This window comes from Pygocentrus nattereri, chromosome 27 (assembly GCF_015220715.1).
Source record: "Pygocentrus nattereri isolate fPygNat1 chromosome 27, fPygNat1.pri, whole genome shotgun sequence".
In the NCBI taxonomy this organism is placed as follows: domain Eukaryota; kingdom Metazoa; phylum Chordata; class Actinopteri; order Characiformes; family Serrasalmidae; genus Pygocentrus; species Pygocentrus nattereri.
In genome coordinates this window covers 9,144,128-9,156,185 of record NC_051237.1, presented here as the reverse complement: position 1 = coordinate 9,156,185, position 12,058 = coordinate 9,144,128, and the positions used below count along the sequence as shown (strand labels likewise).

Genomic DNA, 12,058 nt, shown 5'->3' with positions numbered 1-12,058 from the left:
TATTAGACTTACTTTGGAATTTGTAATGAAGTCAGTCCTATCAATGCACAGATTCCAAGAAAATATAACTTCTTGTGATTGGGACATATCGTTTCTGTAAATCCCTGAACTTTTATCAGTTGGCTTTAAAGAGACCAGTTTATGTCTGATACTAAAATAGAACACAAGGCGAGTATTTCCACAGTCAGCAGGCTGTAATTTCTAGTGACTGCTTTTGGGAGCTCCACAAGAGAGAGACAGTGTTCTGGCTTTGCTGGGTTATACTGTAATTATGCAGAGTGAAAAGGGTGTAGCTTTGACAGTGCCGGTTAAAGTCTACAAAGTTCACTTATGCCTTGACAAAAGGATTAATGGCTTAAATCTCCACAGTGTTGCTGGCATAATGCCTGATATTTATCCTGTTAATCTAAATTAGGCTTTGTGGTCATTATGAACTGATTGAAATCAGTGCTGTACAGCTCATTACAGGGTACTTTAAAGTAGTCTTTAATACAAATTTTAATAAAGCGTTTGTTAAAATGTAGTTCACTTTTTGTGCTATGTGCCCTGAGGAACAAGTGCCTGCACCCCCCCCAAACGAAATTAACTCAGAAATGCTGTGTCCTTTAAAGGATGTGTTTACTTATTTTCACAAAGAAAATCAACATAACATGTAATCTGTCTTGGGGAGTGGAAATGTGCATATGACTGTAATTTAATATTTTTATTTTAATTGTATTTGTTATGCTCATTTCTCTCAAATTCACTTGTTTGATTTAGCTTGAAAGAAATGGGGTAGAGTAATGTTTTCTGGTGTCATAAAAATATATACATATTTGAATTTCATCTCATTATCAGTTTAAGAAAGACCACAAAAAGTATTTGTTCCTCTGAATTGCCTGGTAGCACAATGAAAAGTAGTAGGACATTCCACCATCCAGATACGACAGAAGCTGCAAAAAAAAGGACAAAGACACCCTGAGTGTGAATAACATTCAATTTAATTTATATTGATTTGATTATGTTGATTATGTTTTTCCCCAAAACAGCATTAAATGGAATGTCTGCCGAGAGGTGAACTGAACCCCAGTTTGCAGTGTACCGGCTTGTGATGTTATCCAAAACGCTATATAATTACAAGTGACTAGCTACTTCATAGTTCCTTTTGCCTAACGGTAATTAACCCCATAAACTCAAGGCAATCATCCAGTAACAACTGTAAAACCTATATATAATTTGCAGTAATTTGAGAGAGGAATGAAGTGGGGCCCTCTAACAGATCCATGGTCGTCAAGGGGTTAATAGTTCCAGAATATTACACATTTCCAGAATTTGGACCTGGAGTTTAATGCTGGCAGAGAAAGAATTCACCACTTTGATTTGATTGTCACAATGCAGCCTCTAGAATATAATTCCCACTGGCTCCAGCAGTAGGTATCTTCTGATTGGTGGAGGCAGTGGTATCTGCTGAATGCCTGTTTCACAGCACCCATGCATTGCTATTCGGATGGTACATCTGGCCAGATGTTGTAAAGTACGTGGATTATTGGTGCAAACAGCAAACAAGGAATCGTAGAACGTCCTGTGACGCTTAATGAAGAAAGGGGACAAAATATAAGCTTCATGTTGTTTCCTCCTCGAGGAAATATATATGTAACAATGTATATGCATATAACAATCCATTTTTCCCTGCATATCAGTATACACTAACCAAGGACCATGTAAAATTAGACATTACAATTAGCCATTTTAAAATGCATAAGGCCTAGAAAATATCTTACCTCATATGTTGCATCAGGAATAGCTGCCCTCCATTTTTTGGTATGCATGAGATGCTCATAAGAATTTGCCATCACCTCAACAGCCCTGGGATAGTCGTAGCAATTCTGCAACACCTACTTAATAACAAAGAAAGCAATTCGAGTGGCAAATTATCAAGACCATGCATTAAAGGGTTTGGCTAAATTTTAACAGCTTTCCCCACAGTATTTTTTACTTTACTCTTATAAAAGCTGTTTTAATTTGCTATTTTATGAAACATGAATTGTATTTCTTAGACAAACACTGTCTTTTAAGGCAAGTGTGTGACAAGTTTGCACAATATTGGCTTAGCAGGCTATATGTTTCCATTGCTTGTTAGCTACATCACCAAAGCACAAAAAACATGATTTGGCTCACTGACTACATTTGAGGTAATGAAGGAAACTGTGTGGAACGTTAAGGTTTTCCTGAACTACTCCTTTAATACCCCAGCAATGACACTGTAAAGCTAGTTGTATATCGCTGCTGTCTGAACAAAACCTTGTATCTCTAGTTTTGTTGGTTTTGTTTTTCAGTTTTTGACATAATTTGAAAATGCCTGCTGTCCTTTACATTGTGTCAGAATTTCATGATGAATAGACCAAAAGAAACACCCCAAAATGACTTTGAAAAAAGTCTGGTTCCCTTGACTTACATGAAGTATAGTATGATTATTCCTTCGCCTGTTAAGTTACCATTTTGGAGATACAGGATTTTGTTCTGACAACAGCGATATGCAGCAAACAGCCTTGCTCTTTTCAGGGTTCTTATGCTGGGATAAGAGGCAAATTAGGTAACTGAGTTGGACCAACTACATATGGAGCCTCACTATACCTTATGAAACTGCTTTGGGTAGACCCTGACTGCTCCATAGTTCAGCAGCAATTGAAAGCAGCGCTCAGGTATGGACAGCGGCCGAAACTGCATCACCTTCAGCACGTACTGGAGAGCAGCACACCCATTGACATCCATAATGCTGGGATTAGCTCCACCCTCCAGCAGTACCTGTATTAGCACATGGTCACAGTTCCAGGAGGCCTTGTGCAGGGCCGTCTTCTTGTCCTCCTCCTGGAGGTTTGGATTGGCACCGTAGTCCAGCAGCATCCGGCACACCAGGTGGTGGTCCTCGCTGTAGGTCTGCTCTCGGGTGTCCATAGCCCAGAATGCAGCAGTTATTAGGGGGGTCTCCATACGGGCGTTTACTGCATCCACATTGGCACCGTGAGCAGCATAAAGGGCCACCAGCTCGGAGATACCGAATCGTGCGGCTGTGTGTAGTGGAGTGTCTTCATCACTGTTATGGCTTTCTGCATTCACATTCGCTCCTGCAGCAAGAGGTCTGTGGGTCAGTTGAGTCCAGTTAACATTGAGGCAAATTTCACACCAGGCTTATAACTGTGTATGACATATACGTTATACACTGCATGTGCAAAAGTATCAAACTGTCCCTCCTAATTAGTACATTAAGCTAGTTTAAGGTGCACTTGTTGCTGAGACTGGCATTTAACTGTGCACATGCAGCTTGTATAATCTTAATAGAAAAGCATTGACAATAGAATGAAACGCTACAGAGCCACACATGATCCTGTCACAGATACCAAGTGTTGTCTACAGGGGTATAAAGCCCACCAGCACTGGGCAGTAGGGCAGCAGACCTGCATTTTCTAGAGTGATGTAACACTATCCACTACTTTTGGGATGAGCTGGAGTGATATTTGTGATCCAGAACAAATCAACTTAAATCGTTACCTGACTAATGTTCCTGTGTCTAAATGCAATCAAATCCTGTTACTGCAAAAGGGGGACAAACTCCATACACAGTGAAATTCCAAAAGTTTGTAGACATCTGCTTATCCTGTTTTTCCTCTGAAATCAGGGGTATTAATGGGGAGCTTATCCTGTCCTTTGCTGCACCAGCAGCCTTCGCACTTCTGGGAAGGCTTTCTGCCTGAATCAAAAGTATTAAAGAAGAATTCCCCCACATTTTCACATCAAAATTTCTGCAGAATTCAGTTGTTTAGATGTAAACAGTCAGTTAATATGTGGTGTGACGGTAGAGAAGGTTGACACGGATTCCCTTTACAGTGATGATGAATACAAAACGCATCATAAAACAACCTCTCAGGTAGCAGACAGCATTTCCACACCAATTTCATGTTTCAGGTCACAAAAGACACTCCAACTCATAGAACTGAATGATTCAGACAAACTTTCTGATTGCCATATTTCTGACCAATATTGTGATTGTAATGTAAATGTGAGTATTTTCTTTTAAAAAGTTTTAATGTTTTTCATTTTCCTCACTTAAAACTACTTACATTTAAAAAGACAAGGTTAAATAAAATAGATATAAGATACAGATATAAATGGCAGTTATGCACTTTTTCAAATTGCAACTTCGATATGAAAACAATTAATTGTTCAGCCAGAGTAATTCATCCCAAAAGTATTCTATTGCACTTAATCTCCAAAGGACAGTTTCACTGCTCCACAGCCCAGTTATGGAAAGATTTTACACCCTCCCTCCAGCCAACAGTTAGGATTGTGCACAGTGACCTTAGGCTCATACGTTTCTGCTCCGGAGCGTCTCAATGTACTGAAAATACTTTTATATGGAGATTATACAAACTGTGGGTGCACAACCGAATGCCTGTTTCAACAACAGATGCACCTAAAAGTAGCTTAATTGACTGAAAAAACGGGTGTCTGGGTACTATTGGACATACCAGTGGTGCTTAAAAGTTTGTGAACCCTTTAGAATTTTCTATATTTCTGCATAAATCTGACCTTGATAAATCAGACTGTGATAAGTCCCTGTTCTTTAAATAAATCCAGGTGTTCACTCACACACGCCATCCCACTGATTGACGCCTGACTCTAATTTTACCTTCAAATGATTGTATTATTGTATTATATATAATTGTCAGCAATTCACTGTTTGGCCACCAGAGGTCTCACTCTCCCGAGTACTAGCCCTGTTCCGAAATCAAACCACCTGTATCTCATCTCCTTAATCAGTCAACCTTAAATACTCCTCCCGTTCAGCCAGCCAGTGCGAAGTCCTGACAGTTCCTTTGTGTCTGTCTTGCTGGTGTTTTGAACCTAATCTGCTTTTGCCTTTTGTCCTGTCTGCCAGGCTTTTTGGACTGACTTCTCTGTTACTGCCTTTTTTGCTTTGCCTTTTGACATTGAGTTTTGGACTGCCCTTTTTGTCAATAAATCTGCATATGGATCCTTCTCGAGCTTCTGAGTCTGCTTCATCACAGAATATTTTGTCTCCATCGAATCCAACAAGTTTACGGGAGCTTCAGTTAGTGGTAATGGCTAAGGGGCGATTACTGGGAACACCTGTAACAATTCAATCGCACCATGGAGGAGCTCATTCACTGTATTCACTGTATTCAGCTGTAACCTGCATCCCTGGCATCACCCTCCAGCTCCGCCCCAGCCTCCTTCCCACAGCAAGCCCTCAGACTATTTCAGGCGCACTATCCATCCCAGATAAATACGATGGAACCCCTGATTTATGCCAAGGCTTCTTAATACCATGTTCACTTTACTTTAAACTTGCCACTGGCTTGCTCCATAGAGAAACTGTCATTGTACATCATAGATTCCCCTTAACATCCCAGTATTCTGACTTTTCTGTGGTTTTTAGTAAAACCGTAGCAGCACAACTGCCCCCTCACCGTCACTGTGCTATAGAACTGCTGTCAAGTACCACCCCTCCTAAGAGCCGTGTCTACCCCTCTCCAGTCCAAACCGCAGCCATGGAAGAATACATTCAGGAGGCATTGCAGTGCGCCCGCCCCGTTACGTCCCCCCAGCCGCAGCAGGGTTTTTCATTGAAAAGGGTGGTGGGTTGAGGCCTTGTATCGATTACCGTGGCTTAAATGCAATTACTGTAAAGTAGTTACCACCTCCCTTTGGCGCCTTCCGCCTCAGAACAACTGCCTGTAATTTAGTTCGGCTTAGTGAATGGAAGACGGCTTTTGTCACCACAAGAGGGCACTATGAGTACACGGTGATGTTATGGCCTAGTAAACGCCCCTTCCCTGTTCCAGTCTTTCAACAATGAAGTACCTCGTGACATGCTCGACCGGTGGGTCACGGTGTACATTGATGACGTCCTTATTCCAGAAATAGGGAGGAACGCATTTGTGCTCATGTCTCGAAACGAGTACAAGAACTGCCAGCAATTCACTACTTGGCCACCAGAGGTCTCACTCTCCCGAGTACTAGCCCTGTTCTGAAATCAGACCACCGGTACCTCATCTCCTTAATCAGTCAACCTTAAATTCTCCTGCCAGTCAGTCAGCCAGCCAGCGCGAAGGCCTGCCAGTCCCTTTGTGTCGGTCTTGCTGGTGTTTTGAACCGCTGCTTGAGTGCGCATGCGTGGGCCGTGCGTGCAGCCTCTTACAGTAACTTTCCCTCTGGGATCAATAAAGGATTCTGATTCTCATCTGTCGGAATCTGCTTTTGCCTTTTGCTCTGACTTTTTGGACTGACTTCTCTGTTACGACCTTTTTTGCTTTGCCTTGTGACATCGAGTTTTTGTCAATAAAGCTGCATATGGATCCTTCTCGAGATCCTGAGTCTGCTTCGTCACACTAATCCTGAAGGTTCACACACCTTTGCCACTCACAGATATGTAATATTGGATCCTTTACCTCAAATAAATAACCAAGTCTAATATTTTTCTCATTTTTTATCTACTTTTAGGTCAAATTTATGCAAAAATACAGAACAAAGGGTTCACAAACTTTTAAGCACCACTGTATAGTGTATGAGACGTATATACAGTGCATGTAAAACTAAAGTGGAATGATTGATTAGCAATTCTCAGACCCTGTACTGTGCTGTGCTTCTGACTAGTTTTGGGTGAGGAATGGCCTGCATTTACAGACCTCTGAGTATGAGCTGTTTGGCGCAGTCCACAGACTCCTGAGTTATGCAGTAGTGTAGAGGGGTGTGTCCACTCAGTGAAACACTGTTGACCTTTGCCCCCCAGTTCAGCAGCAGATTCACGCAGTCTGTGTGTGAGACCTCACAAGCTACGTGCAGTGGGGTTTTGCCATTAGGCTTCCTGTTCACAGCTGCCCCCCTCTGCAGAAGCACCAAGGCACTCTCCAGCGCGTTGTACATCATGCACACGTGAATTCCCATGGCCCAGGAACTCTCCAACTTGTAGCCTGGTAACCAGTAACCTGAGTCAAACATAAATGTCAAAGCAATAAATTATGTCAGCAGAATGTCAATTAATGTTGAATATACCTTAACTTTTTGTTGCTGTGCTGTGTTGTATTTTTCCATAAGTGTTGAAAATGCTTTCTTTTGGTGTGGATATCAACAGTTGGGCTGATTTCATAAAAGAAGCGGCACATTTAATTCACAGGTGAGGCAGCATGTCCAGGTGCTGAAAATAAACCTGCATATCCCAAAAGTATTGTATTTAAGCCCTGAAAGCGCCCAGTGTGTAACATGTAAATATGCTGATACTGCACAATCCCCTTAGCTCGTTTTTGATGCCTTTCCAGACAGTAAAGCCAACAGACCTGCTGCAAGGTAATAGCTAGTTGCTACTGACTAGTAGAAATGAGAGTATCAATACTAAATGTTATTATTTTACTAATATTTTAATATTAAAATTGAAAACTGATCCTCATGTAAAAAACATTACACTAAATGTTCTCTTCACATAAGCAAAGAAATGTCAGGAACTACTTTTAATTTTTTTAGCTCACACTCATACAGACACACGAAGTGCCCTCCAGTGGTAGATCATGGAGTTATTTCACTCCCATGACCAGTCTGGTTCTGGCAGTTTACTGAAAGTAGAGCAGGGGTGTCCAATGTCCACAAAGGGCCGGTGTGGCTGCAAGATGGTGACCAAAAAACCCAAACTTTCCCAGTTACAACATGACGATAACCACTGTATTATTTTAGTTAAAGGTTGTGTCAATGTATTAGGGTAATTTTCTATATAACACGCGTAAAATGTTGCTAGTAGTACGCTGATGTCTTGGTAGCTAGCTAGCTACATTTCACGTTCCACCTTAAACAATGCAGCGGTTACACTCCGGCGCCTCAGGCACCAGAACTATTGCACCATTTAAGGTGGAACTGGGAAATTCAAACAAGAAGCTGGCGAACAGCTGACTTCATCTTCATATCACTGATGAATTAGGGCTGGAGATAATAAATGATTGTCCTCTGTAAACATGATTCCTAAATTTAACCAAAGCCCAGCAGTGAGGTTGCTGAACTTTAGCCTCCTCTGCCGTCACCGCAGGGTTGTACATTTCCGTCGGGGAAGATTTCAGCCATTCAGCCAGTTATCCCTTGTAACTCAGTTCCAAGCGGCATGGTGACACTCGAAAACAAGGGGTAGGGGTAAAACCAAGAAATGGGACGGGGCCTCAGTCAGGCGCGTTCTCAGACCCAGTGACGTCACATGCACATGCACGCGGCCCAAAGAAACGTTAGTACATGGCTGCGTCTGCCTGGCGAGTCCAGAGGAATCTTAAAACAGTATCACCACCATCGTTTTCCTTTACTACCTCAGCACCATATAATCATTTAATCCATTCTCCGTACGCAACAGCGCTAGAAAGTTCCGGTTAATGTATTTTCAGGAGTTTCAGCGGTAGCGTGTTGCTTTTTCTGCTAATAAACACGACATGTCTTCGCATCGTGGTACGTTTTATTTTGTAAATGACCACATTATCTAATTCCATTATTATCGGTATGATAAAGCTAAAATTCATTCATAGTAACTCATGCAGCCCAACAGTACATGTTTCGCTGGTTTTGCTAATCAAACCGACACAGTTCCCGTCGTGGCAGGCCGCACTGACGCCTTTACTAGGCTGGCGTTGCAGGTCTGTCCAGACTCTTCTCGTACAAACAGTAAAACTGGTACAACTACGGTATGTCGGACACGTGTAGACGCCGAGGAGTGCGAGTCAGTGTTATTTACAGAAGTGTGGCTCCACACTGTGGCTCGATTCATGCACTTCTCTGTCTTTCACAGTGTAACCGTTGGTATGTCAGGGTTACCTTGCTTGTATGAGGCGAGGACCATGCTGGTGTCCTTCACGTCCAGCACTGTGTCTATGTCTATGTTGGTGGTGCGGAGAAATTTCTCCACCTCGGCCGCGTCGTTGCGCTTCAGCGCCTCGAGAAAGCGCGACTTCAGCTGCTGAACAGCCTCAGAGCGCCGCGAAGCGCGAGCCTCCGTCATCCCCACACAGCGACCCTCTCACACACACGCACACACACACGCCAGAAAACACACCTTTCTCCAGGTTTCCAGCGGTTTCGCAGTGTGTACTCAGTCGGAATTCCGGCGAGGGAGAGTGAAACATAAATACTGTAGACTCGAATTAGGCCAGCTATTAATAGACTCACAGGGGGAAAACACCAGAGAGCCACAGCACGTTGGACGAGACAGTCGCACATTCAGACTTTACCTCTTAGAATCAGAAATATGTTTGTGAAATACACTATATAGACAAAAGTATTCAGTCACCCATCCAAATAATTGAATTCAGGGGTTCCAGTAACTTCAATGGGCACCTAGGCCTGCAGACCGCTTCTACAAACATTAGTGAAAGAATGGGTCGCACTCAGGAGCCCAGTGAACTCCAGCGTGGTGCCGTGATAGGATGCCACCTGTGCAACAAGTCCAGTCGTGAAATTTCCTCACTACTAAAATATTCCACAGTCAACTGTCAGTGGTATTATAACAAAGTGGAAGCGATTGGGAATGACAAACTCAGCCATGAAGTGGTAGGCCATGTAAAATGACAGAGAGGGGTCAGTGGATAGGTGCATAGAGAACAGAGGTCGCCAACTTTCTGCAGAGTCAATTGCTACAGACCTCCAAACCTCCTGTGGCCTTCAGATTAGCTCAAGAACAGTGTGTGGAGAGTTTCATGGAATGGGTTTCCATGGCTGAGCAGCTGCATCCAAGGTTTACATCTACAAGCGCAATGCAAAGGGTCAAATGCAGTTTGACCTTAAACTGATTGAACACCTTTGGGATGAATTAGATCGGAGACTGTGGGCCAGGCCTTCTCATCCAACGTCAGTGGCTGACCTCACAAATGCGCTTCTGGAAGAATGGTCAACAATTCCCTTAAACACACTTCTAACCCTTGTGGAAAGCCTTCCCAGAAGAGATGAAGCTGAGTTATAGCTGCAAAGGGTGGGCCAACATCATATTAAACCCTATGGATTAAGAATGTAATGTCACTCAAGTTCATATGCATGTGAAGGCAGACAAGTGAATATTTTTGCCAATATAGTGTATAGTGGTGGCATTCGTACAGGGCTCATATCATTGGAAAAAATAAATGAAATAAAAACACTTGTAACATCTACAGTATGTAAACATACACCATTCACTTCCCAGTAAATACAGTCCAGTTCACTTATGAAAACAGCCTGGTGATCAAAATGATTATTCCAGAGTTATGATTCAGATATTATCTGTTATGGAACCATATTAAGCAATAATTAATTATCCTGTGATAGTTGAATTTAGAAGAAATCACTGAAAAAATCACTACGTTTTATGAATAAATCTAAGTCACTTCTAATTTAATGTTAACTAGAATATCTTGCTAATCTGCATATTTGATTATAATTTGATTATATCTGTTTGGATGTGTTTTATCTTTCCACAGAGTGTTTTAAACTTCACTTGGAAGTCTTGAAAAAAGTCCCAGGCGTCTGACTTCCCCTTTGATCAAAATATAGGCAGGAATTGGGTCAAAATATATTAATTGTGCTGTCTGTCAGCATTTAAAGCTGCAGTAGGTAAACTGTATAAAATAACGTTTTGTTGTATTTTCTAAAACTGTCACTGTCACAGACAGTAGCACATAAGACAGATCATCTGTGAAAACATCAGGCTCCCCTGGATCCACCTACGGCTCCAAATACCATTTATAAGAATCCACCATAACGGAATCAAAACTATCAATCAGAGTCAGGAGGCGTGTCTGACAGAGTGTGAATCACTGCTCGTGTATGGCAGCAGTCCGTCTTCCGCGCTCTGTCTCGGTAAACACAAACGCATGACTACCAGCAAGAAAAAAACAGCTCATCCCTCCTTTGCCAACAGCGAACATGACAAAGACAAGTAAACAGACGGTGACAAATGAGGAAAACCAAGTTATAAAGAAAGAATTAGACAGAGCCTGAGATAAACCAGGGTAAACAGCTTTTCAGAGATGGAGGGAGCTACAGGATCTGAAAGGCTTCAAATGTGATGCAGTTAGCCACCTTTCTGCTGTACAGGTAATAACCCTGCTTACCTGATGTTGTTTTTCATTTTTGAAACAAAAATAACCACAAAGCTACGATTTGCGTAATTCATCCATGTTGGTTTGGTTATTTCATTCCGTTCTTCAGGGTATTCGACTTGTTTCCAAAATGGTTTGTGGTTAAATGCATGTTGTGGAGTATAAAGTGTCTTGTTAGCAGAGGCTCCAGCTGTAATATACTAGGGGAAACCATTTTTTACGGGCTCTGGTTAAAGATGTCGCCCCTGTACACCCAGTATGACTGCAGGTGAAGTTACTGAGTGAAAAGGTCAAGCACAGATATAGATAATCTGTGCATAATAGATTAGAGTCATGAGGCTCAATTTAGAGTCAAAGTCAGAGTCACTGATGTTAGAGTCAAAATAGTCGCAAGTTATTTTGTCCAGTTGAGTCTCAATTTTGTGACTCCAGTCCAAGTCATTTGATTCCAGTTCAGACATCTGGTACTGAATCTTCTAGAAGCTCAATTGCATGTTTGGTATTAATTCCGATGCTGATAGCCAATCACGTTTGAGCTGGTTTCAGTTCCTGTCTTATTCGGAGATAGTGATGCAATTTAGTCCAGTTGAATTTTAGTCAATTATCACATTGTCCAATGATTTCTGACCACCCCTTCTGAGCTACATCATTCAGCTTTTACAGCACTGAAATTACTGTGATTAATGTGAGCAAATCTACGTGGAGTGCTTTCTGGACGTGACCAGCCTTATACTGCAGGGATGGACTACACCAGAGCAACTGTGGGTGCGTCTTCCTGTCTGAGAACATAGAAAAGGTACTACAGCAGGCCTGACTGAACTTAATGATACTGAACAACAGACAGGTAAGTAGAATAAATAGCAGAGAAGTGCTTTTTATAATATAGACAACGCTTCCTCAATTTCTACCATTCTCCTATTTCTGTTATTGTAATACTAAGGCTTTTGCTATATATGAAGGGAGAATTT

At 42.0% G+C, this 12,058-nt stretch overlaps 1 protein-coding gene across 3 annotated transcripts; it reads right to left on the bottom strand.

The window, feature by feature from the left end:
* Positions 1-462: 462 nt before the first annotated feature.
* On the bottom strand, positions 463-9,122 carry asb4 (ankyrin repeat and SOCS box containing 4). 3 transcript variants are annotated; one of them, XM_017692864.2, is made up of 5 exons: positions 8,839-9,122; positions 6,687-6,986; positions 2,614-3,104; positions 1,761-1,874; positions 463-932 (listed from the first exon to the last, which is right to left on the bottom strand). In XM_017692864.2, exons 1-5 carry the CDS (start codon positions 9,020-9,022, stop codon positions 834-836), a joined length of 1,188 nt encoding a protein of 395 aa, XP_017548353.1. In that variant the 5' UTR covers positions 9,023-9,122; the 3' UTR covers positions 463-833. The 3 variants fall into 3 exon arrangements, with proteins under 3 accessions (XP_017548353.1, XP_017548344.1, XP_017548361.1); XM_017692855.2 differs by lacking the exon at positions 463-932 and adding an exon at positions 959-1,569; XM_017692872.2 differs by lacking the exon at positions 463-932 and adding an exon at positions 1,380-1,561.
* Positions 9,123-12,058: the final 2,936 nt, after the last annotated feature.

Bases quoted from the DNA above. Each gene is read 5' to 3' on its own strand.
- asb4 (XM_017692855.2), bottom strand. From the start codon at position 9,022: ATGACGGAGGCTCGCGCTTCGCGGCGCTCTGAGGCTGTTCAGCAGCTG. The intron at 3,105-6,686 runs GTCTGTAAATGC...CTCTTGCTGCAG, and splicing joins CAAACAGCTCATACTCAGAG to GAGCGAATGTGAATGCAGAA. The intron at 1,875-2,613 runs GTATAGTGAGGC...GTTATTAAGTAG, and splicing joins ACCCAAAGCAGTTTCATAAG to GTGTTGCAGAATTGCTACGA.